The 27155-nt window shown below is 48.3% G+C and overlaps 3 protein-coding genes across 7 annotated transcripts in view; 1 reads left to right on the top strand and 2 right to left on the bottom strand.

The window, feature by feature from the left end:
• Nucleotides 1-296: 296 nt before the first annotated feature.
• Nucleotides 297-6693, bottom strand: ATP5MJ (ATP synthase membrane subunit j). Of its 5 annotated transcripts, none has more exons than XM_057488089.1 (5): nt 6559-6655; nt 3354-3525; nt 1871-1994; nt 1134-1157; nt 297-476 (listed from the first exon to the last, which is right to left on the bottom strand). In XM_057488089.1, exons 3-5 carry the CDS (start codon nt 1992-1994, stop codon nt 442-444), a joined length of 183 nt encoding a protein of 60 aa, XP_057344072.1. In that variant the 5' UTR covers nt 3354-3525; nt 6559-6655; the 3' UTR covers nt 297-441. The 5 variants fall into 5 exon arrangements, with proteins under 5 accessions (XP_057344072.1, XP_057344070.1, XP_036738215.1 ...); XM_057488087.1 differs by lacking the exon at nt 3354-3525 and adding an exon at nt 5762-5920 and having other exon boundaries at nt 6559-6646; XM_036882320.2 differs by lacking the exons at nt 3354-3525; nt 6559-6655 and adding exons at nt 5762-5920; nt 6167-6465.
• Nucleotides 6694-13906: 7213 nt separating this feature from the next.
• Nucleotides 13907-27155, top strand: part of TDRD9 (tudor domain containing 9) — a 134007-nt gene continuing 120758 nt past the window's right edge. The window contains exon 1 of the mRNA XM_057488085.1: nt 13907-14105. Within this exon, the coding sequence (XP_057344068.1) occupies nt 13918-14105 (188 nt within the window). The 5' untranslated portion in view covers nt 13907-13917. The remainder of the gene's footprint in view (nt 14106-27155) is intronic.
• Nucleotides 21380-25672, bottom strand: RD3L (RD3 like). The gene is made up of 4 exons (XM_036882347.2): nt 25431-25672; nt 24454-24698; nt 23756-24061; nt 21380-23393 (listed from the first exon to the last, which is right to left on the bottom strand). The coding sequence occupies exons 3-4, from the start codon at nt 24052-24054 to the stop codon at nt 23096-23098; spliced, it is 597 nt and encodes a 198-aa protein (XP_036738242.1). The 5' UTR covers nt 24055-24061; nt 24454-24698; nt 25431-25672; the 3' UTR covers nt 21380-23095.

Genomic DNA, 27155 nt, shown 5'->3' with positions numbered 1-27155 from the left:
TCCTACTCATCTTCACAGTAGCTCTAAGCTCGATCTCCACTTTCCAAATGAGAAAACGGACGCTCAGTGAGGGCTCAGGAATAAGTAGCAGAACCAACTACTTATCGAGTATTTACTGAATGTCAGGAGTGTGAGCGCTCCTGATAACCGACCCGCTCCCGTGATGACCAAGGGATCTACTCTCCGTTCCCCCAGCGCCCTGGGGACGGGACGGTGCAGTGAGAGTCTGACTGCCCTGTGGTGCCACAGACACCTACATGGGCGCGAGCGCGGAGAGGGACACTGCGGGCGGTGGAGCGTGTCACAGGCGTGTTTATTCATGCCACAAGGGAGCAGCACTTCTGCCCGTGCACGGCAGCCGCGCGTGCCCCCATCTAGCAGCCTGCTGACATTTTCAGCCAGGGTGACGTCCCATCTGATGCGTTCTCCAAGGAGGTCTGGTTAATGATGACCATGAGCAGGCGCAGGACTCGAAGCTGTCAGAGAAGCACGATAGAACAATGTAGGAAGGAAGGAACAAGCGGAATGTAGTTTGTAAGTATTAACAAGTCAGAACACACAAACGACAATTTCCACGACTACGAAGCATGGAGGGCCGCTTGTGCGCGGAAGGCCAAGGGCTCATGCGGTGAGCGTGTGGAGGCAGCTCTCCAGCAGGCGTGATGATGGAGGGGTGGGGACGTGCCTCTTCCCCAAGAATCACGGGCCAGCCCTGGGTTTGTGGAGGACTCACAGGACTGCAGGCTCACCGTCATTTGGGAGATGAAGCGCAAACGCCCAGCACCAGGGCCTACATTTACGTGGGGCTCTTTCCACACACGGTGCACCTCACAGAGCAGCCTGCACAGCTAACGGGGCTTCCCTGCTGGTGCCATCAGCGGCCTCTGAACAACCCACCTTCCCATGACCCCTGCAAGTGTCCCTCGGCCCGAGGGAGTGAGCAACGGTTCTCAACAGACCACAGGGACAGCTTCAGAACTCGTCCCGCAGATACAGCGAACTCCATGTGCCGAGGCGTCCCCATCGCATCGCACACACGCATTGAAGCACGTGTCAGAACAGTGACACACCTTACCCTGGAAAGCCACAATGGTGTGCCCTTTCCCTGCCTGTTTAAACAACAAAAATCTTACCTTTCAAAGCTTTGCTTCTTTTATCTAAAATAAAAGGAAATGAAAATCGGTCAGAGCCCTGCTTTACAAAAATGCCTTCAGTCAATTCATTACCTAAACCAACACTTGGCTGGAAAGGCCACGGCGCAGGTGAAGCTGTTACAGGGAGCTTTCGGAACAGCTGCCGCAGCATCTCACAGCCGGGAGTGCTAAGGTTGCTTCTACCACGGATGTTCTTAAACGGGCGGCCCTACAGGGCTCCTCTCCCTGCCACATCCCAAACCCCAGTCTTACAGTATAAACTTTTCTTTCCTTCCTGTTACTAACCAGCTGCTTGTTGGCATATGATTGGACCTCATCTTCGCTCCACTGAGAACCAATGGCTATCCTGTCCCAACTTTCGTTACGAAAATATTCCAAACATTCAGAACAGTGGGAAAGGTGTAATTAAATACCTTCTACCACAACACTTCACCCCTAAGTATTTCAGTCTGTGTCTCTTAAAACGAAAGACATCTCCTACATACTCAAAATGCCATCGTCACAACTGAAACCCCACTATCTCTGATATCCGGCCTTTCGCACATTTCTCAAGCTCTCCCCAAACGTCTCTTGCGGCGGCTGTGCGCTCCCCACATTCAACAAGGGGTTTTGATGGTCATGCCCAGTTAAGAACCACAGTTTCTTCACAATATGAATTAGGATTCCTTTAGAAAATACTTTCCTTCCTGATCTTAGTGAATCAAGCATAAACTTACCAGCACTCCTGATTTTATAGACGATGAAGCTCATCAAACCCATTCCTACCCAAATCTCCTGGTAAACCTGGGTATAGTAGGGCTTCATGGGGATCCAAACATTTTTAATAAGGCTTTGAAGCATCTGAAAAGGAACACAGTGAAAAATATTAACATGACTTAGTTCAACCATTGTGGAAAGCAGTATGGAGGTTCCTCAAAAAACTCAAAGTAGAAATATGATTTGACCCAGGAATTCCACTCCTAGGAATTTACCCAAAGAAAACAAGTTCTCAGATTCAAAAAGACATATGCACCCCTATGTTTATCACAGCACTATTTACAATAGCCAAGAAATGGAAGCAACCTAAGTGTCCATCAGTAGATGAATGGATAAAGAAGAGGTGGTACATATACACAATGGAATACTATTCAGTCATAAGAGGAAAACAAATCTTACCATTTGCAACAACATGGATGGAGCTAGAGGGTACTATGCTCAGTGAAATAAGCCAGGTGGAGAAAGACAAGTACCAAATGATTTCACTCATATGTGGAGTATAAGAACAAAGCAAAACTGAAGGAACAAAACAGCAGCAGACTCACAGAACCCAAGAAGGGACTGGCAGTCACCAAAGGGGAGGGGTGGGGGAGGGCAGGTGGGGAGGGAGGGAGAAGGGGGAGGGGTATTATGATTGGTACACATGGTGTGTATGGGGTCACAGGGAAGACAGTGTAGCACAGAGAAGACAAGTAGTGACTGTGGCATCTTACTACGCTGATGGACAGAGACTGCAATGGGATATGGGGGGGACTTGATCATATGGGTGAATGTAGTAACCACATTATTTTTCATGTGAAACCTTCATAAGAGTGTATGTCACTGATACCTTAATACAAAAAAAAATATGAACATGATTTTATTTTCAAGCTCAATAACAGGAAGTTTCCACTTACTCATTAACTTTAACCGCTTCCCACAACTATTCTGCAGGGAGCTGCTCCCTGTGCAGCCATTCCCACTGCGATGGGGGCTCCTGCTCTGGGCAGCTCACGCTCCACTCACCCCCAGAGCCCCCAGCCACAGCCATCCTAGGGCTCCGCCGCCTCTTCTTCCTCCAGCCCCAGGCGTCCCAGCCATGCTGCACTGTCACTGCACGGTCCCCTCTGTTGGCTACCCTCCACTAACACTGTGCCCCAAACGAACTGCCACTTTCTAGCTTTTAAACTGAAAAATGAGTATATTTGTGTCGTCATGTTAAGAACTGCTGGCCTTCAAAGCTGAAAACCAACATGAAGGAATTTCCTTGAGACTTACTCCAGGCCTGGACACATGTTGATCAGCTGTACCTCGTTTTGTATTTTTTTTTTAATTTCAGCTTTGAGACATAACTGACATATAAATCTAGAAATTTAAAGTACACATTGCGGTGGTGACTTCTTGTATGCGTACACTGTGAAAGAATTTCCCCCACCTAGTCAACTAACACATCCACTGCCTCACCTCTTTTTCTTTTCGGTGCGAACTTTAAGTTCTATTCTCTTAGCAAATTCCAGTCATGCAACACAGTGTTAGTAATGACAGCCACAGCATTCCACGTGGACTAAGTCTGGAGGTCCATCGCTGGATACAAAGCAGGCAGCACAAGGCCACAAGGCTTCTCGCCTCCTAAGAACTGCAATCAAGACATGACTTAATGAAGGTATCTAATGACTGGATTTGATCGGGAAAGGCTGTCCAAGTCTGAACTTATGTAGTTCACTTTGTTATTTTTGTTATTAAGGTATCTTTGATATACACTCTTATGAAGATTTCACATGAAAAACAATGTGGTTACTACATTCACCCATATTATCAAGTCCCCCCCACATCCCATTGCCGTCACTGTCCATCAGTGTAAGATGACAGTAACTACTTGTCTTCTCTCTGCTACACTGTCTTCCCTGTGACCCCCACACACACCATGTGTACCAATCATAATGTCCCTCCATCCCCGTCTCCCCCACCCCTTTGGTGACCGCTAGTCCATTCTTGGGTTCTGTGATTGTGCTGCTGTTTGTTCCTTCAGTTTTGCTTTGTTTTTAAACTCCACAGGTGAGGGAAATCATTTGGTACTTGCCTTTCTCTGTCTTATTTCACTTAGCATAATATCCTCCAGCTCCATCCACATTGTTGCAAATGATAGTATTTGTTTCTTTCTTATGGCTAAATAGTACTCCATTGGAAACTTAACATAGTTCACTTTTATGTGGTCTGAAGGTAATGTCTTTGGTTGCATGTACAATTCACCAGACTGAATTAATACACTCATTTTCACTCTGCTGAGCTTTGTACCATCTGAAGCGGCCTCCTGAACTGCTGTCATTCAAACCTGTGCAGGAATAACTCAGTACTCTCCTCTGTTCTGCTGCAAAGTGCTATTTGGGCTTCAGTTAGTGGTGCTGCCTCATTCCACAGCCGAGGCCTGTTTCTCTCCATCCTATCTCGGGCTACACAGAATTTTACCTCTCTGCCATTTTCTAGGTCTTCCATTACTGAAACCTGGATGGACTGTGATCACTACTCAACCGGCAAATAGGGACTGAACGTGTTATAGACAAGAATTGTTTTAGCAGCTGAGAAAGTGGCTTCTGAGGGGCCAGAATACCTGGAGAGACATATCCTCATAGAGGCAGCACGAGTGCCAAGACCCCGAGGTCAGAAAGGGCTTGGAGGGAGCAGAGGAATGGGAAGGCCACCACAGCTGGCCAGATTCAAACGCTGGCTCTACTTTCCAGCTAACTTAAACTGCCTCAATTTCTCATCTGTAAAAAGGATAAAAACACTACCCAGCTCAAAGGGCTGATACATGAAGTTCCTCTGCATCAAGTATTTACAGTGTCTGGTGTCCTATTTTGGTGCTTGTTATATAAAGTACCATGGCTGCTCGATGGGAGGGAGATGGGCCAGGCCATTTAGGGCCCTGGAGAACATGGTAAAGAGTTCAGCTTGTATTCCAAAAATGCCATGCAAATTTAAGTCTTCATGAAGTGCTTTACACACTCGTATCCTGCGCCACTCCCCAGCTCTACAAAGTGGGTACTTGCAGGAAGCTGCCTGAGATCATGCAGCTGGATACGTGAGTCACCCAGGATGCTACACCTCACTGCTACGAGAATCCGCTCCAAGGCCTGGTTCCCGGCTCTTCTAGGAGAGAACACACTCGGGCCGAGGCATGGTCCTGAAGGCTAGCCAACCCGAGTGCGACCTGGCAGGATGTGGCTGTATCCTTCTGGAACCCTGTGCAGACGTGTCTGCCTCATACTTCCTGTCTTCAGACTGTACCACAGTGTGAGGTTCCAAGAAACCAACAACAGTCCTGCCTGGTGAAGGTGCCTGTGAGGATCCCACAGACCTGACAGCAAGAGTTCAGAGGCACCGAGTGCCTCCCTCTCCCCTAATCCAGCAATGACTGGGAGGGAAGGTGTTCCAGAGGACCGCTGGGGCCAAAAGCCTGGGAATCCTGGGTTCCCACACCAGCTCTCCTGCTCTGCTCTCAGCCTTGGGCAAGTCCCTGGAGCCGGTGTTTCAGAAGTTTCTCTTTCTGTGAAACAAGGTATCACCACCTGCCCACAGGGTGCTCCATGGAATTCAAGGAGGAAACATAAACGACCCAGCCTAGTGCCTGGCGTGGTGTAAGAGCTCTTAAGACCACAGCAATAGCAGAAAAAAATCCCACAAATACGAAGCTGATGGCAATAGCACTGAGCCACTGGGATTCTAAGAGGGAGGACTTCAGAACATGTTCTCCCTTAATGAGATCAGATGAGGACCACGGGGGGGACGAGCTAAGTAAACTAGGAGGGTGCGGAGGAGGTAAGGAGCGGCCAAGGAGACTTCAGGTGTACAGTACATATACCGTGAATACTTACCTCTCCCACTCCCACCTTCCTTTTAGCCACGGTTGCCTATTTGGCTGGACATGTCCTGAGTCGTTTGGTAAAGTGAGGCCCCCTACTTGTTCCACCGCGGCCCACTCAGTCCATCCACGTTTCCCAGCTGTGTGTGGGGGTTCTAGTACCTGTTCTTTTCTAAAAGCCCATCCCATTCAAAGGTCAAACGGGCGTCCACTACGTCCGTTTAGGCCTGCAGCTTATGGCACATCACATTAATAGCGAACTACCGATCTGACCTTACAACTGGGGACAGGAAACGTCTGACCCGTTGAGCCCCAGACCGGGAAATCACGGCTGGGTTAATACTTCAATCACCTCCCCTGATCCTGGCTTGGTACCCGATTCCCCTCTCCCAAGGCCTAGGCACACACTCAGTACAACCTGGAGAACAGGTGTGTCGCAAGGCAGCTTGAGGTGCAGAGGGCTGAAGGTCCTGGGGGCACGGGAGTCTTCCGGGCTTCGGGCTCCATCCTAGACAGCTGCGTGACTCAGGCTAGGAAGCTGGGTCTCTCACAGCCAAGCACGCCCCTTATCGAAGGAGCGCCCGGGTACCGCCGCGCCAACGCGGCCCCGGCGCTGCCGCCCACTCCCAACCCACCCCGGACCGCCTCCCTTCACGGCCCCGCGCCGGGGCGGAAAAGCGCGTGTGGGCCGGGCGCGGGCTGTACCCCAAGGTCGGCGGGGCCGGGGGCTCCCGCCCGCCGCCAGCCCCGCCCCCCCGCGAGGGTCAGGCCCGGCCCCGGCCCCCACCGTCCCGGCGACTCCGCACTCACCGCGGCGACTGACCCACAGCTCAAGACGCCCCCAGCCCACACACGGCCAACGACTCTGGAAGGTCACCGAGTGCGCAGGCGTCACGCGGGGCCTGCCGGGAGGGCGGAAGGAGCGGCGGCGCTCAGGGCCAGAGCACCTCCCAGGCAGCGCCACAGCGCCCCCAGCGGCCACGGGTGCTACCGACTGGTGGTGGGGCGGGGACGGCCTGGGCTATGTCATAACACGGCGACTAACCGTCGGGGTGTCCTGGACACAGGAGTTCCGGGGCTGAGACATGGAAGGGCCTGGGCAAAAAGCACAGATTGGTCAACCTGGAAAAAGGACCATCTTTACTTGCTGTATTTGACTTGCCAATGGGTTTCAGCCTTGGGCAAGTTCGCTATGGATTCACTGTGACCAAAGAAATCGACAGCAAAACGTTCTTGGGGCGAAAAGGTTTATTATCCGGCTTGTTCTCCCGCTGGTTGGTCGAGCACTAGCGTTTTTGCCTCTGCCCAGAGCACAGGGCGGAGCTCTCTATATAGCGCAATAATAGCTTATTGCCTAAAGGTGTGCAAGCGGCAGCCCAGCAACAAGCCAGTTACATCATCAGGTGGTTTAAGTTCAGTGAAGATCCTGGCCATAGGAACCCCAACTTCCCCACACTCTACCCCTCCAGGATTCTTGCCTTACTATCATACACACTTTCAATCTTCTGCAATGGTCCCTGTGCAAGAAAGCTGGAGCACTGTAACTATATTCCACAATAACAAGAGAGGATAACAACAACTTAGAGATAATAAAAATTAAGATACAGCAAGATTTTGATACAAAAATTATAATAATCCTCAAGCCAGAGGAGGTTCCTAATCCACAAAGACTTTAGGGGCGATAAGACACATGTTTTAGTGACACCAACATAGGCAAATCTTGTCCATCAGGTAGGATGCATGCAAGAGAGTGGTCCTGTGATAGGGCAGCAGCAGGAAGGGGGTCCCTTCCAGGTCTAGTATACCATACTTTTACTCCTTTCCCCGTGGGGGTTACTGAAGGGTCTATTTATAGTGTTGCTGGAGGTGCATGCACTGGCCATAATGATAAAACAAAACTCCCCGGTAAGATGCTCCTACCTTCTGGCCGTTCAGGATATACTACTGTGACCTTTGGGGGCCACTCTGCTGTTATTTCAGGAATACACAGGAGGCCAGCTTCCAGGCCTTGTCCCCAAGGTGCCAGGAGAGCCAGCCATTGCGGGTCCATGTGTTGAAAGGTCCAAGGCCACACCCACTCAATGGAGTCTCCAGGGTTCAGTGCAGTTGGTGCTGGCAGCAAGATGTTATTCTGGTGGCCAAACCTCAGCTTTCAGTGATTCTTCCTTGGTTTGTACTTGCAGTGGTATGGGGGAGGCAGCCATATGTGTTAACATGTCTGTGGGGCTCAGGGCTCCCTTTCGGGGTCTCTCATTCAAACGCTGTAGCACGGTCCATAAGTGGACTGACCATCCCCACAGGCTATTGGTATCTGACTTTAGTCCGGATTTTAACAAGCCACTGTGCCTCTCTATCATGCCTGCTGCGGTAGGACTGTATGGCACATGAAACTTCCACTTGATTCCCAGCTGTCGTACCCATTCTTGCAGTGTATGCCCAGTAAAATGGGTGCCCTGATCACTCTCAATCACCTGTGGTCGGCCATAGGCAGCAAAGAGATGCTTCAGGCCTCTTTTGGTCGCCTGCTGGTCTGCATAATGGGTAGGAAAAGCAACCAGAGGTCCAGTAGTTGTGTCCGCACAAGTCATTGCGTACCGATATCCTTCTGACACAGGTAGAGGCCCAATATAGTCTATCTGCCACCTGACAAGGGGTATAGGCCCCTTAGCTATTGTTCCATGTTGCTGTGGAACTCAGTGTAAGTCCCTTTTGGAGCATACAACACACTCCTGCTGGGCTCTACTAACTTCTTTGAAGGTCAAAGGCAAGCCCCACCAACAGGCTACAGCCCACATTGTCTTTTGCCCTGCATGCAGCAAATGCTGATGTAACCATTGGGCTACATCAGAGGCAGGCTTTCCTTCTAATCAATGTATCTGGGCCAATTTATCTGCCTCATCATTTCCTGGGGATGCCGGTAGCAAATGACCTGTCACATGGTATACTGTAATTATTTTGGTCTGACCACAGGCCCATAAGTCTTGCCATAATTCTTGCCCCCAAAGGGGTCGGTGACCAACCAGCCAGTTGGCATGGTACCACGTTGGTAGCCACAGGGTCAAGCCCTGATAGACAGCCCAGCTGTCAGTGTGGACAACTATAGGGGAGGGCTCCTGGCTCACAAGCCACACAGCCCGCAAACTCTGCCCATTGGCTGCTCTTCCCCTCACCATCTTCCATCCATATTGTCTCAGTCTTAGGATAGAAAGCTATGGCCCTCCATTTTGGGGACTGCCCATGGCTGGAGCCATCTGTATACCATGCATCTTTGGGTATAGGGACTCTTCCCTTCCAGTAGGGACTCTCTGCCTCTAATGGTTCAAAAGCAAGTTCTTCCTGCTTTTCACTAGTCTATGTCACTGGCCCCAACAAGCATTGGAGTTCTTCACTCAGGGGGCTACTAGAGAGGGCACTATGGTGCTGTAGGTAAGCACCCCACTTGGCCAGTGTGGGTGTTTGTGCCACACCATTTCTTGGCTTTTGGGTCCAGTCTCATACCCACCCCAAGATGGGATAGGTGGTTATGACCTTTATTGGGGCCATTCTAGTGATGGGTTCTGTAACCAGCAAGGCGTGATACATGGGCAGCCAGTTGTTTTTCTATCAAAGTGGATGGTACCTTTGCCCCCTTCCAGAGTTGCGACCAGAATCCAATAGGTTGGCAAGTTCATTCAAGCTGCTGCCAGAGACCCCAGCCATAAAAATCTTCAGTGCCATGAACATCCAGCTCACAGGGCCTTGATGGGTCTATCACACTCAAGACCTGCACGACCTTGACTGCCCATTTTGCTGTAGTAAAGGCAGATGCACATGTCTCATCCCAGTCCCACCTGACGCCCTTTCGTACCAACCGCTATAAGGGCTTCAGAATTTGCGCCAAGTGCAGTATAAACACTCTCCAGTAGCCTAGAAGACCCAGAAATTCCCGTAGCAATGTTACAGTTGTGGGGGTAGGAAAAGCCTGGACTTTGTCTATAACTGCTTCTCAAAAGACCTACTTACTATATCAAGAGCCATCCCTACTGCCTCAGGTGTCACCTCCACTTGCCTCAAGTCCTGGGCTGGGGCCCAGTCCTCTAGGAGGTAAGCCACCTCAGACCACATACCCATTGGGGGATGATCCACTGTCTCCCCATTCACAGGGGCAGCCCTCCTGTGAGCTGAAGCACCCCTCCCATAAGGGCAGCCTGTCTTTTCCCTTGGTCAACAGTGAACCCTGTGGACTTTTGCCAATTGTCTTGCCAATGGGTTTCAGCCCCGGGCAAGTTTGCTATGGATTCACTGCGACTAAAGAAATCGACAGCAAAACATTCTTGGGGTGAAAGGGTTATACCCAACTTTATTTCCAGGTGGCAGTTCGGTCACTAGAATCCCGTCCACTCAGAGCGAGTCTGCAGGCAGCAAGCCGGTCTCTGCCTCTGGGCCCCTCTGTCCACAGTCGTCCCTCACAGCCGTCCTCTGGGCCTCTGTCCTCGGTGCTGCCACCACTCCAGCCTCTGCTCTCCTGCAGCCTTGCAGCCCTGCCACCATGTCGGGCCCAGAGCACTGGGTGGAGTTCTTTATATATTATATAGAGTCAACAGCCATGTATTGCCCACAGGTGTGCAGTGAGCCAGTCAACCAGGGCCAGGTGAGATTCCTGGCCACAGGAACTCTCATTTTATCCACAATCTCCCTTCTCTGGTTTTCTTGCTATTTCTCTTCACATTGATAACTTTTTACTCACATATTTTTATGCTATTCTGTGCATAATAATTCTCCTCAGCAGAGAATATAATGACTGACAAAGTCTGCAAACACTGGACCTCACAGACACAGCCTTAAAAACAACCATGCTTACTGTGTGCTAGGAAATAAAAAAGATGGAAAATTCCAGCAGAAAACAGGAAGTTTAAAACAACAGCAACCCATTTAGCTGATTTTAAAAAAAGAGCTAAATAGAAACTGGATGGGTTTAGCATCAGATTCGACAGTTGAAGAATTACTGAACTGGAAGATACCTTAGAGGAAACCGCTCAGAAGCTGAGAAAAGAGCAGATGGGAGAGGGAACAGTGAGAGGCCGTCATATGTGCAACTGGAGACTTAGAAGGAAATGAGCGAGACGGGGCAGAAATATCAGAAGAGAGAAAAGCTGGCAGAGGCGTCTCCAAAAAGAATAAAAAACAAATCATACCAACGGTTCAAAAGTCTTATGAAGCCAAGCAAGCAGATAAATGAAAATAAACCAACACCTTGAAACCTCATAATAAAACCACAGAAAACTAAAGACAAAGAAAAATCGTAGATCTAACTGCTGATTTGGAATTCTATGCATACAGAAATTACCATTCAGTAAGGAAAGTGAAATAGAGGCATTTCAGATAACCTAAGACTGAGGGAAAAAATTACTAGCAGATCTACAGTTAAAAAATAAAGTCAGTGCTCATTATTCAGGCAGAAGACAAGTGAGCGCAGTTGTTAGGATGGGGACACAGAGAAGAGCAAGGAACATGGTTCGCGGGGAAAAAAGCTTAGACTCAAATGAAGCTGATGCACTTGAAAACCAAGCTTTTTTTAGGGTGGTGGTTCTCACAGTGTGATTTGGAGGTTTCCAAGGATTCCTGTGGGTCAAACCTATTTTCATAATAGTGGTAAGATGATTTGTCTTTTTCATAAGGATTCTCTCACAAGCGTACAGTGGAGTTTTCTAGAGGCTGTCTTGTAATGTCGAAACAGAAGGAATACAGAAAAAGATATGAAAATCCAGCTATCTTCCAATAAGGCAGACATTAAGAGATGTGCAAAAATCTAAAAGTGTCACTTTTCTGACACAAACATTTTTTTGGCATAGTAACTTCTCATAAAAATATTCCCTTTAACATCTATTATTCTTAAAGAATAAAAAAGTAAAATATGTTTCAGTCGAAATTCCTAATGAAGTAGATATAACCCACACAAACACAAGCCCTGTAGGGTTGCCGGAGTATAAAGGGGTCCTGAGATAAGCACCAGGTTTGAGAACCACTGTCTTAGAAAAAGAATGTTTTAGACTTACAATGAGGTAAAAAACTGCCGAAGACAACAAGCACTGAGGAGAAATCTAAGAGCATCATTGAAGCTTTTTCAAGATAAAACTTCTGTAGTTCAAACTTAAGAGCAATAGAATTTTAACGTCTTTAGTTACAAATACAAAACATGCCACAAAAACACATCATCAAAGAAAAAATATTTAAAGAAAGCACCATCCTAGTGGGTTTATTCAAAGTGCAGAGTGATGCATTTTGTTATGCTTGTGGCTGAGGTCATTGAAGCTATGAAAACATAGCTTCTCTTGCTTTGTCGAGAGAGCTGCCTAACGGCACCAGCGTGATTCATAATTGCTCTCAGCTGTTCGTTCCACCTTCCGGCCTGCAGCGCAAGCCATTCCTGGAATGCAAATACGCAAAACCTCCAGGGCCCATGAAGCCTCTGGGGCTTCCCCTGCACTCTGGCCTAGTCGTCCGCAAGCCCATGGTGCTGCCTCTGAACTTTGGACAGGAATGCCAGATGAGCTGGGCCAAGGGACCATGGAGGACCAAGAACTGCTGATCAAATAAGGAGGCTTGAAGCCATTCAGTCTGGGATGACGCAGAATGTTAAACAAGTTTCGGTCAGGAAAATGGCAATCGATCAAATGACAACACATTTCAAATGGGAGAAGCATCAAAACAGTGTCCTTACACTGCAGTTAAAACTCAAAACTTCAGGACAGCTGAAGGACATAGTAACCCAAAGGATCAAAGAACATAGAAAAAGTCCTCTGAAAATTGTTTGAGAAAGGAGCCCGCTTGAGAAGAAAAGCAACTTCCACTTAAAAACATACTGTGGCATCAACAAAGAATGAGTGTGCAAGAACAGTAGTATACTAGGAAGTACAAATTTGAGTTCCAGTTGTTTGAAGTGGTTTCAGTGTATTTGGTGACATTTAGAACACACCCTAGCCTTCACGTCTGTGAAGTATGCAGGTGCAGTATTTTCCAGTCAGTGCTGAGTGACATACTGAGTCTCAATGACTTTATGATTACGTGTTATTTATTGAAAAACAAGTTCTTGTCCGCTGCCAAAAGATGTGTGTAAGGAGTGCTTTTTGTAGGCTGCAGTATTTGGAAAAGTCAGAATAGGAGGCCCAGAGCTCATAAGCTGGTGGTGTGGCTGGGATTTGGACCGGGGACTCTCGGCTCAGCATCACGTGGGCTCATTTTTTCGTGAAGAACCAGTAACTCCGCGCCCCCTCCACCGACACACACACACACACACCAAGCCGACTTTTTATTCGTCACTGCTGTTTTTCCAGTCCTAGCGGACTGGGCTTCACACTGCTGGCCAGGGCCGCACTCTCCGTGCATTCCCCTTTCTCTGCCTCCGGTTTAGGAAGGAAGACGGCTTCAGCCTAGTGTGTTCCGGGCCCTGACCGCAGGCATTAGGGCCTCCTGCCTTCAGGCCTTCCTCCAGGGACGACCTTCCCCTGCAGTTCTCTCTCCGAGTCCTGCACCCGGTTCACCCCTGGTCATCCTGCAGCTGTCCTCTTAGGTGTCATTTTCTCCAAAAAGCCTTCCCTAACCTGTCCTTGCTCCTGGCTCACCGGTCAGGTGCAGCGGGTCTTGCTTTGGCAGCCAGCTGTTTACCTCGACAATACAAACTCAAAGCCCTTCTCAGGTTTGCCTTCCATCTCCGCCCTGAGGTCCGTCACCGCGCTGCCCGGTACCGGGCCAGGCACACAGGTGTTTAACAAATGTCCCTTGTCGCCCCCCAGCGCCAAGGCCCTCAGAGGGACTGGGCGGAGATACTCGAGGCGGGTTTCCTGCACACAGCGGCCGCTGACGCCAGTCCCCGCCAGGAGGGCCGGGGGGCTGGGATGAGGGGCTTGCCGCGCTGACCCGGCCGTCTCACCGGCCCCTGCGCGCCGGCCGTTGGCGCGGTGGTGCCGGACTCCCGGCAGGCCTAGCGAGGCGGGGCGGGGCGCGGGCACGAGGCCTGGGCCGCGCGCGGGATGGCGCCTTGCGATTGGAAGGTCTGAGTGGCGTGACGCGTTGGGATTGGAGGGCCCGAACGGGGCGGGGCGACGTTCCCGCCGCCCCCACCACCGCCTACCGCCGCGCGTTCCCTCAGCTGTGCAAGGCGGTTGGGGCGGCGCCGACGTGGCCGCAAGCATGCTGCGCAAGCTCACCGTCGACCAGATCAACGACTGGTTCACCATCGGCAAGACCGTGACCGATGTGGAGCTGCTGGGCTCGCCGCCCGCCTTCCCGGCCGAGGCCGCCTGGGATGAGGCGCAGCGCAGGGACGCGACTGCGTCCCCGGCCCCCAGCCTCGCCCCCGCCCGGCCGGCGTCCGGGAGGTAGGAGGCCGCGCGGGCGAGGCGGAGAGCGGGCCGACGAGGCCGGGCCACCCAACGGCCCATCCGGTGCCCGAGGCCAGGCTTGCTTCTCTGCCAGAGGCCGAGCCGCCCTGGAGTTTGGTTCAGTTTTTAAGTTTAATGTTAATGAGCTTTGGCTTGTAGGACGGTTTAAATTTACAGAAAAAGCGGGCAGGTGGGGAGTCCCACGTACTTCTGCCGCCTGCATTTCCCCGTTGTTACCGTCTGGCCTTACTGCGCTGCGTGTTTTACTGCTGGTGAGCCCATGTGGATCCACTGTTACTAACTAGGGTCCGCAGTGGAGGCGGACGTTCACGCCTGGGCCGTACCGTCCCGGCTCGGCAAACGTATGGTGACACTGGCACGCAGAGGGATGTCACCGCCCTCTGCCCCACTTCCTGCCCCTCCTTCCCCTGCAACCGCTTGTCTTTTTACTATGTACCGTTTTGTGTTTTCCACAATGTCGTCTAGTTGGAATCATAGGCGTCTAGCTTTTTCAGGCTGGCTTCTTCCATTTACCAATTTACAAGTTTCCGCCGTGCCTTTTCACGCACTGAGTAATATTCCTGATGCCTGGATGTACCACGATGTACTTACTGAAGGTACACCCAGGTGGCTTCCAAGTTTTAGCAATGATGAATAAGCCTTCTGTAAACGTGCCCTTGTGAGGTTTCGTGGGGGTAAAAAGCTTTCAACTCATTTGGATAGATACCAAATCGTAGGACTGCTGGATCTCTGTTCACTTTTACTAAGGCTCCTCCTCCCACTATTCTGACTGAAGTAGCTTCCGTCAATCTGTTCATATCCTTTTGATGGAAAGGAAAGGGCAAGAGCCTCGTTCTCTTTTCAGATGACCTAGATCTGATAAGTAGGATCACTTGCTCCCTTTTGAAGCCGGCAGGTGTGGACATACCCCAAGCCTGGAGTATCAGCCTCTCTGCTTGGCCCTCCCCTGCAGCCCTTACACTTGAGAGGGTGGTTTTTGTTTAATTCTTAAATGTTACTCTTGTTCCTTGGCCCCATCAAGTTTCCATGGGTTTGCTTCAAGCCTTTGTAGAGTCAAGGGCAACTTGGGATCTTGGTAAATTTGTTTCTTAGGAGCAAGAGGAGACAAAGAGAACCTTGTGCAGCCCTAAGAGTGGCTGTTTTGTCCATGTTTTTGTGTACTTTCCTGAATTACTCTGGGAAACTGCTTCAGTGGCCACCCTTCCTCCTCACTGCTCCCCGTTTGCTCCCTCCAGTCGGCAGGACAGTATTGCTTTTAAATAACTCACTGTGATTAGTGTTGGAAGTAAATCACTATTGACCTTGTCAGAAACTAACCTATAGATTTAGATGTCTTTTTAACTACTAAGGACTAGTTTAAAAAATTTTCAGTCCTTCATGGACTGAGGCTTTGTAAAATCAATAAAAATGTATTTTTAGAATGATGAAATGGAACCCCCCCCCAAATATAAGCCCCATTTAAAAGTCATGATCAACAAGTAAAATCAGTTTGTAAAATTGCCATACACTCTGCTGGCGGCAGGCAGACAGCACAGTGCCAGGAGTTGCCTGGCCATGAGGGGTGCTGAGTCCAAGGAGGGCTTCCTCAGGAGTTGCTTTCCTGGGCATCAGCACATGCATAGCTAATGCCAGTGGGTCCAGCAGGCAGCAGGCCCTGAAACACAACCTGTGTTATTTAATCCTGGAACGACACTGGGAGGTCGATGGCATTGTCTTGATTTTGTGGATGAAGAAACAGGTGTGTGTGGCAAAGCGGCTTGCCCAGCCTCCTGTGGTAAATGGTCATGATAGATGGAATGACCCCCAAGATGTGCACTGGAGCCTGTGAAATGTTGCCTTACTAAATGGCAGAGGCTTTTGTAGATGTAGTTAAGGTTGCAGAGCCTAAAAGAGGGAGACTCCCTGGATTGTCTAATCACAGGAGCCCTTAAAAGCAGAGGCCATCTCCAACTGGCATCAGGGGTTTGAAAGATGAGACGTGATTGGTTGTTGCTCGAGGGCCACATGGAAAACAGGAGGAAGGCGGGCAGCTGAGAGCAAAGCCTGGGTCTCAGCTGATAGCCAGCAAGGAAGTGGGGCCGCATCGCAGGACTTCAAGGGACTGAATTTAGCTTACAGCCTGAATGAGCCTGTTGTGGAGAATGCAGCCCTCGAACACCTTGATTTTGCCATTGTGGGACCCTGAGCAGAGGACCCAGCTAAGTCTGCCTGGACTTCTCATTTACTCTGGGAATAATTTGTGTTTATTTGTGTTGTTCTGAACTACTGAATTTGCAGTAATTTGTTATGGCAGCCACAGGAAATGAAGGCAGAGGTAGAGCTGGGGTGCAGATTGAGGGTGAACTGACTGTGGAGTCAGCTGACCACAGAGGCTGGCACACGGCGGATGCTCAGATACTTGTTGAATGATGTCTTTCCAGGAAGGAGAGTTTTGAGTGATGTTCTGATGGTGAGAAACATTGACATAGGTGAAGGCAGGCTTCGTAAGCACAGGCTATCACGTGGTGAAGCCGTACTTGGGAGGCACGGTAACTCAGCTGTTAAGAGGTAAGATCAGCTTCAGTGGAGTACCTGGGGCCCAGAGAGTGGTGTTCGATCAGTTTGATGAGGTGCTTGAGTGAGTAGTGGCCTCAGCATTAAAAAAAGAAGAGATGTAGAAAACACCAGACAGTATCGTGGGTAGCGTGGGCGAGAATTGTTCGGTGAGCTGTGCATGGTCCGTGTGGCGAGCCCAGGGTCACTGTGAGCGCCTTGCTGGAGGCACTGCTCGGGAGAGGCCAGATGTCCGTGGGGGTCAGGAGGGTTGGGTGAGGGGTGTGAGTAGCTGAATGGCTTTTCAGTGTTACTGTCAGTGGTTTTATTTCACTGATTTTCTCCTTCAGGTGGCTGTGGATCATGCTTTTATTCTTATGTTCCTGCAGCTTCACCTGGGTGCAGGGGAAGGACACGTGGTGGCTGTGGTGGTATCTGGGGGCCTTGCCTTGGGCCTGCGGCTGCACTGGCAGCCCTGCAGTGCCCTGTCTCCTGTCCAGTGCTTCCCTGGCTTTCTGTCTGGACCTCTTGTCCTCATGGCACATGACATTCCCGCTTGGTTCTTGCATTTTTCTCTTGGACTCTTGAGCATCTTGAATATACTTTGTCACAGAGAAGGCCTCCCCATAGAAGCTCTCTGCTAGACTGCTGTCATTTCATGACAGCACTTTTACCCGCCTTTTCTGAACTTCCTTTTTCCATCTTGGTGTGTCTTACTGTAAGTTGAATGCTACTGTGTCAGACGTTGTGTCAGACATCGACAGTCTGTGACACGTAGAGGAGGCCCTGTTTCATAGTGGAGGAAGTCAAGGATCAGATAAGTTGAGAGCCTCATGCCAGGCCATGTCTTGTGTTGCAGAATGAATGTGTTTGAACCCCAAGCCTAGTACCCTTTCCTGTTTGCCTGTTGCTTTCTGTATGTAGGCCGTGTGTCAGTGTCTGCATATCACCCTTCAAGGAGTCCTGTTTTCTGTTCACACACAAAGGCTGTGTTTTTAAAATACCTTTTTGTCTTTCTAACAGATTTAGTTTTTAGTTAATCAGGCAGTTTTCCCATTAGTTCAAGTTTTCTGTATCAGCTCAGGCACCTGAAGTGGTGATTGTGAGGTAGGCAGTAGATGGGGTGGGAGAGGTAATGGAGCTGCGTCAAGAGTTGTCTCTTCAGTCATAGGGAGAATTTTGCTGCTTTGGGGTTTTGCGTAGAGCTCAAACTGATGTAACTTCTGGTTCTAACAGATCACTGCCGTGTTGAATGGCTTGAAGGGTCCCAGAGCAGAAACAGGGAAGAGCTGATAAGTATCATCTGTGACATCAACTTTGTGTCAGCTTGGCTGGGCCGTCATGCCCATGTATTGGTCAAATATTATTCCGGATGTTTCTGTAAAGGTGTGTGTCTTGCCAGTGGGTTTCAGCCCCTGGCAAGTTCACTATGGATTCAGTGTGACCAAAGAAATGACAGTAGAACGTTCTTGGGGTGAAAGGGTTATACCCAACTTTATTTCCATGGTATCCGGCCAATCACTAGAATTCCATCCACTCAGAGCGAGTCTGCGCACAGCAAGTGGGTCTCTGTCCCTGGGCCTCTCTGCCCATGCTGCTGCCACTCCAGCCTCTGCTCTGCTCTCCCGCAGCCTTGCAGTGGTGCCACCGTGTCGCCCAGGTCACTGGGCAGGGCTCTTTATCTAGAGAGTAACAACATACTGCCCACCCGTGTGTAGTGAGCTAGCTGACCAGGGCCAGGTGAGAGTCCTGGCCAGAGGAACTTTCATTTTATCCACAGCATCACTATGCAGTGCTGTGGAAATAGTAAAGGATGTCGTGGTAGCCCGAGAGGAGGCAGCACGAGAAGAAGGAGCGGCCCGAGGAGAGGCCCGAGAGGAAGGAGCACGAGAGCGCAGGCCGCCAGGTGCCATGGGGCAGGCGACGGATGCAGTGGGGCCGTCCGCCCCAGAAATGGAGGAGCAGGTGGGGGTGGCGGCCCTGCCGGTGCTGGAGGCATCCGTCTCTCCTGGGTTGAAACCCCACCTGGTGGAAAGCTGGTGGGAAGCCAGAAGGACTCGGCAACCACGGGTCCTTCCAGGGGAGGTGCAGCCCCTCCGCAGGCTGTGGAGCGCTCCATGCTCCATGCTCCTGCTTCTATCCTCGGGCTCAAGCACAAAAGGAAATACGGTCTGCTTCTCGGAGGAAGAATTTAAAGGGCCCCTTGAAGGTCGCGAGGACCCAGATGTGGGTTGGTTTGAAAAGGCAGGAGCAGACAGAGAGAAACTGGACTGGAGCTGTGGCAGTGACTGGGACCGGGGCAGTGGTTCCGGCTGCTGAGGATGAAGCAGAGGCAGAGATAAAGCAACAAGATCGGCCTGTGTGTCTGCAAGACACACGTGTGGGCAATACGTTGCTATTGACTCTATAAAGAGCTTTGCCCAGTGCTCCGGGTGACACGGTGGCATGGCTGCAAGGCTGCAGGACAGCAGAACAGAGGCTGGAGTGGTGGCAGTGCCGAGGACAGAGACAGATGGCTGAGGGATAGAGAGGCCCAGAGACAGAGACCGGCCTGCTGCCTGCAGACTCGCTCTGAGTGGGCGGGATTTTAGTGATGACCTGCCACTGTGGAAACAAAGTTGGGTATAACCCTTTCACCCCAAGAACGTTCTACTGTCCTTTTCTTTGGTCACACTGAATCCATAGTGAACTTGCCAGGGGCTGAAACCCATTGGCAAGACAGTGTGTTTTGGGTGAGATTAACATTTAAATGGGTGAATTTTGAGTAAATAGATTACCCTCTATATTGTGGGTAGGTCTCATCCAATCAGTTGAAGACCTGAATAGAGCAAAGACTGATTTCCCCAAGCAAGCAGGAATCATGTCAGCAGACTGCCTTTACATTCCCTGCAACCCTTCCCTGGGTTTCCAGCCGGCCAGCCTACCCCACAGATTACGGATTTTGCACCTTTACAAATGCGTGAGCTAATTCCTTAAAATAAATCTCTCAATCTCTCTCTCTCTCTGTACACACACACACACACAGGCATGCATCCTGTTGCTTCTGTTGTCTGAAGGACCCTAACTAATACAGGTGGGTAGTAGGGTGTCATCCAAGCAAGAGTTAGGACAGTGTAGCGGGATGGTAAGCAGTGTGGGAATTCAGTGCATATTCCTGAGACAGAGGCAAAGACTTTGTGGCTGGATCAGATATAGAATTGAATGGGGAAGCAGTCATGGCTGATGCCAAGGTTTCCGGCTGAGCTACTGGAAGGTGTTGCCATCAGCTGAGAAGGCAGGACTGCAGAAGGAGCTGTGGGGTGGGCACAGGGAGAGGAGAGGTCCAAGGACTCAGGCCTGGAGCACTTGGTTGTTTAAAGGTTGAAAGATGGAATGAGTGAAGGAGTCTAAGAAGGAACGGTGAGAGGGTCAGAGGAAAACCCAGCGAGCGAGCCCAGTTCATGCGGACAGCTGTTTGCCCTGTGTGTGCACTTAGTACTTGTGTGGGATTGTTTGATGTATTTTCCCCACAGAAGAGCTGCCTAGGGTGTAGGTCATCACTGACTCTGCACCTCTAACACCTCCAACCTGACGTGTAGGAGGAACGCAGACATTTGTGGGTGAGTGAACTGCCCTGGTGGGTCCCTACTGTCTAATGTTTGTATATGCCAGATGTTTATTGCAGAAGCGAGGAGAGTTGGTTGACTCTCCTCCCGCCTTGGTTGACTCATAAAATCTGTCTTGCTCCTCACTGTCGCGGATTTCCCTGAAGGGGGTGTGTGTGTCCAGTCAGTCCAATAGCAATCTGAATATCCTGGCAACTGGACCATAATGTTTCCAGAACAAGAGCACATTTCACTGTTTATACTGTCACCCTGGACTGAATGAACCACCATCATCTCTTCCCTGGATTACTGCAAAAGCCTTCCATTTTTCATCTCCTGGCTTCTCATCCTTGCCTCCCAACGATTTACTCTAGCCCTAGAAGAGCACCTGACATGAGCAGATGCCCAGTGAATAGCTGTTGAATGAACAAACTCTTGAATGAGCCTTCGCGCCTGCAGTTCTTTAAGCATGTGGGGCTTTCTGTGGGGTAGGTGGCTGGGGGCCCCTAGTGGGGCCTGCCGAGTGCGCCTCCACCTGGCACCTGGCTGACCTGCCGCCTGCTGCTGCTGCCCTCTGACCACACTGGCATTTCTGCTGCGTCTTGCGGACAGCAACTCATGTCCAGCTTGGGGCTTCTGCATCTACTCTGTCTTCTGCCTGGGGTGCCTGCACCCCTCCCACACCTGCTGCTTCCCACGACAGGCTCCTGCCATCCTGTTGCTCCTTCCTGTGTCTGCCCCTCAGAGGTCTCCTGTGACCTGCACACCTACTGAGGTCTCCCAGCCTTCTCTGCCAGCCTTCTCGCTTCGTCCCTCTAGTCCGTTCCAATCTTTTTTCCTCCTCAAAAGCACTTACCATGTGCCCCAAGTCTCATGTCTTTGTGATGTGTTTCTGGTCCCTCTACTGTCCCAAAGGACCAGAATGATTGAGATTCTGGCTTGTGGAATTTGATGGATAGGTAGGATTGTTATATACGGAGAAACACCAGTTGAAGTATTTGAAGCACTTGAAGCGTTCTTGGTACTCATCTCCCCTTTGACCCTCATCTCCCCTTTGACCCTCATTCATTTGCCAACTTTAGGTACTACTAGAAGCAGCCCAATATATAAGTATGTAGTTGTGTTAAAATTTATTTGATTTGTAGATTTTCCAGAAACAACTCTAGTTTTAAATTACGTACACCAGTACTCTCACAGGAAACATACTTATCAGGATAGTACAAAAACCAGAGTGAGAGATAAGGACTTAGGGAAAACACAGTAAGTCGTGGTGTTCTCTTGGAGTCTGGCTGTAGAGTTGAGCTGCACTGTGGGCGACTGAAAGAGGAGCGTGCGTGGGGTTTGTTTTCTTCCTGACTTGGGGAATTAAAACCTACAGCTTCTTCAGTCACTGTGAGTGTTTTAATAAGAGTTATTAAAAAATTATCTTCCTGACTGAACAGGGAGGGTGGCTCTCTTTTGAAAGTGCTGTGGGCTCGGTCATGTCACCTGTTCGGTGTCGATGTGAGATGCCTTGGAGGGAGAACCCTACCGTGTGGGCCTCTTCCTGGTGTGTGTGTCTGCTAGGCCTGGTGAGATCTCCAGTCCTAGTGCTGGGTTGCATAGACAGACTCCAAGTTCTGATAACACAAACATTTTGCTCTCACCATTAAGGCAGTAACATTAGCTATCTCGCCCATAAATAGTATCCACTCTAAGGAATCTTAAGAGTGACTGGAGAAGCATAGACTGTTAGGTTATGAAAACAGAACCAAAAGAGGACGGGAACGAGAGGTGTCTTTATTTCAGGTCCATTAGGTCTGGGTTTTCCTTTGCCTTGTTAAGCCCTGGTCAGATTGGCACCGTTTATTCCACAGTTAAGATTTAAGACCAAGTTGAGGCCCCTTCAGAATGGTGTGGAGGTTGGCGGAGGGTGCAGAGAAAAGTGAGTCAGAAGAGTTTTTTTGGAGTATATATGTAGTCCCAATTTTGAATTTTTTTTCTTTTCAGATGAAAAAAAAAAAAAGCCCCAGTAAACCTCCAGATATCCAGTTGTAGACATTAGGTTTCTTGGGCATACCTTGAAGAATGATAAAGATTGTAGCTTTGTAAAAAACATAAATCTGACTAATGATTAGTTTCCTACTTTAATGAAATCATGAAATATTGTTTTTTATATTGGATGTTTACTATTTTAAATGAACATAATATTGTTTTTAGGTTATACGCTAGCATGCTTATTTTTGAGAGCAGCTACTAGTGTTAAAACAGTCCAGTTTTTATTAATGTAATAGAGCTATATTTTAATGCTTTCTCTTAATGTTAGTTGAGATTAAAAATACTGTAATTAAAAACAAAATCCAAGTGTTGGGATAAAGCGCTGCTGTGTTTCAAACTGTGTATTATTTCCCCTCACCCATGCCTTTCTCTTCCCTTGCTGAGAATGACTATTCTGGAGACGATTCAGTGTACACTGTAAAGATAAGATTCATGTCAGACTCTCATCTTATTCTATATAGCACTTCCTTTTAGAATAAAAGTCAAGGTTAACGTCTAAGTTTCACACAGAGTTTGTCAAATTTCATGCTAAATAAAGTGCCTTCATTACTGTGGGGTGTGTTTGAGGTATAAGAAAGTACTTCAAACATTTTTTCAAAATATTTAGGAGACATTTTAGTTAAAAGCATACTGTTCAATGAAAATATTGCATTTTTAGAGTGGTTAAAATTTAAAGGATCACTTTAAAATGGTACATCTGGGGAAATTTAACTCTGCAACAAAGAGTAATGTGAAGTCATGTCACTTTTTCTGATTTTTAATATTAAGAATTCTGACACTAAGGTGGTCATAACTCCTCTGGCTCTAAATAACTTAACTTGATGGGTAATAATATGGTAAGTTCCATATTCTGTGTGAGAATGTTGGGAACCTGTTCTTTGTGTTTCTGTCAACGTAGCTTGAAATGGTGGGGATCTCATCTTCGTCTAGATGCCCGGAGTGTCTTCCTGGGACCGCCGGGCGGATGGCACAGTCTGTACTCCGTGCCTCCGCTGGGCCCTCTTGGTGATTGCCTGTGTCAGCACTATTTAGGAAATCCCTCAGAACTTGCTTGAAGATATAGACTATTTCCCAAGGCAGCACGTCGTTTTCTGCCAAAACTTCTCGAAATCTAGAGGGAAAGCAGTAATGGTTATTCAGCTTAGAAAATTTATTTTGTCATATCCCTCTATCTCCCAAAATTCTGCTTAAATAATGGGATCATATAGTAGTTACCCACCTTTGAGTAATCTGCACACTGGGTTAAAATTATGCTTCTAGTGAATAAGTTTGAATGTAGTTTAATAATATTTCTTAGCCAGGAAGAAGGCAGCAGTCTTTTTTGTCCAGCCTGCTGTAGGGGTTGTGGCTGCTGGTTATTTGATATGTGCAATTAAAGAATTTATGTGACAGAATACAGTTTCCTGTCTGCCTGTCTGAGCAACTTAGACTTGACAGTAGCAGATACCACGAAAGAGAACGTAGTGTTTTTACCTGCTGAGTATAGTTCCAGTTTGATAAGGTTGAACTTGTGAGCAAAGAACTTCAAGTTGTCTTTGTTCGGTAGCTGGGATGGTCATGTGGGGATTCTGGTAGTTTCTCAGCCAGTTGTGATCCACGCCTGTTTTTTTTGCTTTTTGTTCGTTTTCGATCTCTTGTGTTAATCTTTCTCGCTCCTTCAGATGCCACCTGAGTTCCCGGAGCAGGGTGTTAGTCACCACATCTGAGCCCGGGTACTGCGTGGGTTTGTAGGACCCATGTTTTGACCACTTCATCCAGCCAAAAAGTGGCATTTTTAGCCTATGGAAATATTCTCACTTGTTTATTTGTGTCAGATGTTCTGGTTCTGATAAACAAATATTTGTTTCTTTACAATAAATTTGCCAGAAAAGTATATGATTTTTTTTCACCGGTTAGATATGAATCATAATAAGATTAGAACATGGATTAAAGTCTCTTAATTTCTAACTAGGTCAGTGCCCAAAACCAGGCTTTGAAAATACTTTTCTGTAGCTAGGCAGAAATGAAATATGCGAAGTCAGATAATCTACAGACTGAGCATTTTCTGAATATAGCACTAACACATGCTATTAAAAGTTCTTAGGAGGCTTTAAAATATTAACATATAGGAAAGTGCGATCTGCATTCACAATTTGGACTTAAATTTTGTACAGAAAAGGTTTAAAGCATACCTGTTAAGCTGATGGATCCGAGGTGCTGATGTTGCCAGAGTTTGTTAGGATGTGGGAGGAACTGGTGATGAAGCCGAGTTTTACTCGGGCGTGTCTTGTGCTCCAGGGTATATCCCCTGGTGAAGGAATGAGCCTCCTTATTTACCCACTGGAGCTGTATTTGAAATTAATACCTTTCTGTGTTGGGAGTGAGGTGTGATGTCTTCATCTGGAGAGAATGCTCATTAATTCACCTTGTAAGTAAGCTTGAAGAAATGACAAAAATAACATACCATTTAATCTTCATAAATTACCTAATGGTCTACCTTTTGAATGTATTTGAAAAAGATGCCGGCAGCTACGGGTTGTGGTCCCAATGCATTCAGACCATCTTTGGTGACGGAAGAGCGGTCGGCCGAGGCCCAGCGCCAGTGCTCCTGCCGGAGCGGAGACTGTCGCCTGATGGGCGTCTGTGCTGTGCAGAGCCTCAGGTCACAGTTCAGTGCTGTATTTTTATGCCTGTAGAGCTCTAAAAATAACCATGTTGCTTTTATTCTTCACCTTAACTTTCAGGCCATTTAAAAGCCAGGTCACTCTCCCCTCTAATGAAAACAGGAAAAATAGATAAGACCTGACTATTTGCAAAATACACATTTTGGGAAAGTTGGTTATAATTGAGCAAAATAGGCAAAGAATGCTGATGGCAGTCGTGTGAAATATTTAATAAACGTTACATTTTGTACTCCTTTTTCTTCCTAAGTAGTTAAATGTGTATAATTAAGCAACTTGTAATGCTAGAGGACATAAACACTGAGGCAAATTTAAAATACCTAATTTTGGAAACATGGCAATAATAGATTAAGGTCAGGAAAAAACACGTAACATACAAAGTTCAAACCAAAATCTTACAATTCATTATACAAGATCTCTTGTATTTTCTTTTGGAGCTGAAAGTGAAACACACTGTACTGGTGTGTAAGGGTCTGTGTTGAGCTTACCTTCTGTTAGGTGTCCTGGGTCATTTGCTCAGGAGTGGACAGAACTTGGTTACTGTCTCCGTGCTAAGGAGCTACACTGTGGCTTTTCCTTCTGTTAACATTTGTGCTTCCGTTGCCCTTTCCTCAAATGAACCGTGGAGGTAGGCATCCTTTCTGTCAGACCCACACGTCACGTGTGATGAAGAGTGATGTGTGTGGTCATTGTGCAGCTTCCAGTGTCTGTCAGGGAAAGCTGGGCGTCAGGGCTCATTCTCTGCACTAGCAGGCTTTCACTTGACAGCACGCGTAGTGCCGTGAGAAGGAAGGGAGTGAAGCTTCTCTGGACAGAAACGTCCTGCCAGATCTTCTGAAATTATGATGAGTCCCATGCTTTTTCTTTGAATGTCCTCCACACGATTGCTTTAATTTTTTGCCTCTGAATGGTAACAGAAGTATTAGTGATATACTGGATATGACCAGGAGCCAGACTTCTCCCTGGCAGGTGCCTCTCTCCTGCTCTACCCGATTCGCCTTTTGTTTCAGCCAGGCGGTGCCTCTGACCCTTGCCACGGTCCCTTTGACCTTCAGCTTTGGTCCCACTGACATTGTCTTCTGAGATGTTTATTCTTTCTCTTTCCATGTATCCACATTGTAGTTCTTTTTTTGAGGCCCAGTTTAAATACCAGCTAATTTTTTTCTTCTGTCAGAGAGAAAATGTCAACATTTTTTCCTTGGCCCCACTGTTCCTTTGAACTCTGCTTTTATTTCTCTTGACTGTTACTCTTACAGAAAGATTGTTCTCTGATCTTATTCTCTCTCCTCCCTGTTTTCTAGTCCTGGCTGATGAGATGCTGCCCTATCCTCCACTGTAATTCCTGGCTTTCAGTCAGTCGCTTAGCAGGTATTTATTGCCTGTGTGCAGCTTGGACGCGTGTAGGGACTTGGGATGCCATGAACAAGACAGGCCCGGTCTCTGCCCTCGTGGGGCCCGCCTTCTAGTGGAAAGACGATCACCCAGTGAGGCAATCATAGATCACCGTGGGGTGTTGAGTACACCCTGCCACCCTCAGTTAGATGTGGAGATCAGGGAAGGCCTTTTAGGGTCATGTGTCCCGGTAGGGGACAAGTAAAGGCCAAAGAGCCGCCACACGCATGGCTTGAAGGCCACCGATCTTGCCATCGTGATGTTCAAGTCTGATGGGCACAGAGCCTTATTCACCACCTGCACTCACATCCCGTGCACCTTCCTTTGATCTTGGGTAAACCAGTTTTTCTAGTACTTAGTGTGAGTTCTAAAAAATTTTGGTTTTTTCTGCCCTATCTCCTGATATGGTTTGATTAAAACAGAGCCCAAATATCATTCCCTGCTTATAGAAGTTGCCCTGCCACCATATAGATAGGGAGTATAAATATTTATAGAACAAGGTAAGGTGAGCTCTTTGCTGTGAGCCTTCCTGTTTTCAGAGTATAATCAGATTAACTTGGATTTTATTTACCAAATATTTTATGAGGTTGAATAAATGAATTGTTTCTAATGAATTGCAGCCTCAGGATATTTTGTGTGGAAGACATAAACTATGAAATAATTAGGTCAGTTTCTTTTTCGCCACTGTCAGGGTTTTGTAGGCTGTATCTTGTTATCTGAGTAATATAAAATTTTATAAGTCAGAGTAAAATAGGATCATATCATTCATTTTGTGTGTGTGTGTGTGTGTGTGTGTGTGTAACATTCTAAGATGTGTGAGG

The sequence above is a fragment of the Manis pentadactyla genome, chromosome 11 (genome assembly GCF_030020395.1).
Source record: "Manis pentadactyla isolate mManPen7 chromosome 11, mManPen7.hap1, whole genome shotgun sequence".
Classification (NCBI taxonomy): Eukaryota; Metazoa; Chordata; class Mammalia; order Pholidota; family Manidae; genus Manis; species Manis pentadactyla.
Note: the sequence above shows the minus strand (reverse complement) of the source record. Positions and strands in the feature narration are given on the sequence as shown.

Excerpts from the sequence above, each read along its gene's own strand:
- ATP5MJ (XM_036882319.2), bottom strand. The coding sequence starts at position 1,994 with ATGCTTCAAAGCCTTATTAAAAATGTTTGGATCCCCATGAAGCCCTAC. Across the intron at positions 1,158-1,870 it reads CTATAAAATCAGGAGTGCTG|ATAAAAGAAGCAAAGCTTTG; the intron begins GTAAGTTTATGC and ends CTTTTATTTTAG. Across the intron at positions 477-1,133 it reads AAGAAGCAAAGCTTTGAAAG|CTTCGAGTCCTGCGCCTGCT; the intron begins GTAAGATTTTTG and ends CTTCTCTGACAG.
- RD3L (XM_036882347.2), bottom strand. The coding sequence starts at position 24,054 with ATGCCACTTTTTGGCTGGATGAAGTGGTCAAAACATGGGTCCTACAAA. Across the intron at positions 23,394-23,755 it reads ACTGGAACTATACTCAGCAG|ATTTCGAGAAGTTTTGGCAG; the intron begins GTAAAAACACTA and ends CTTTCCCTCTAG.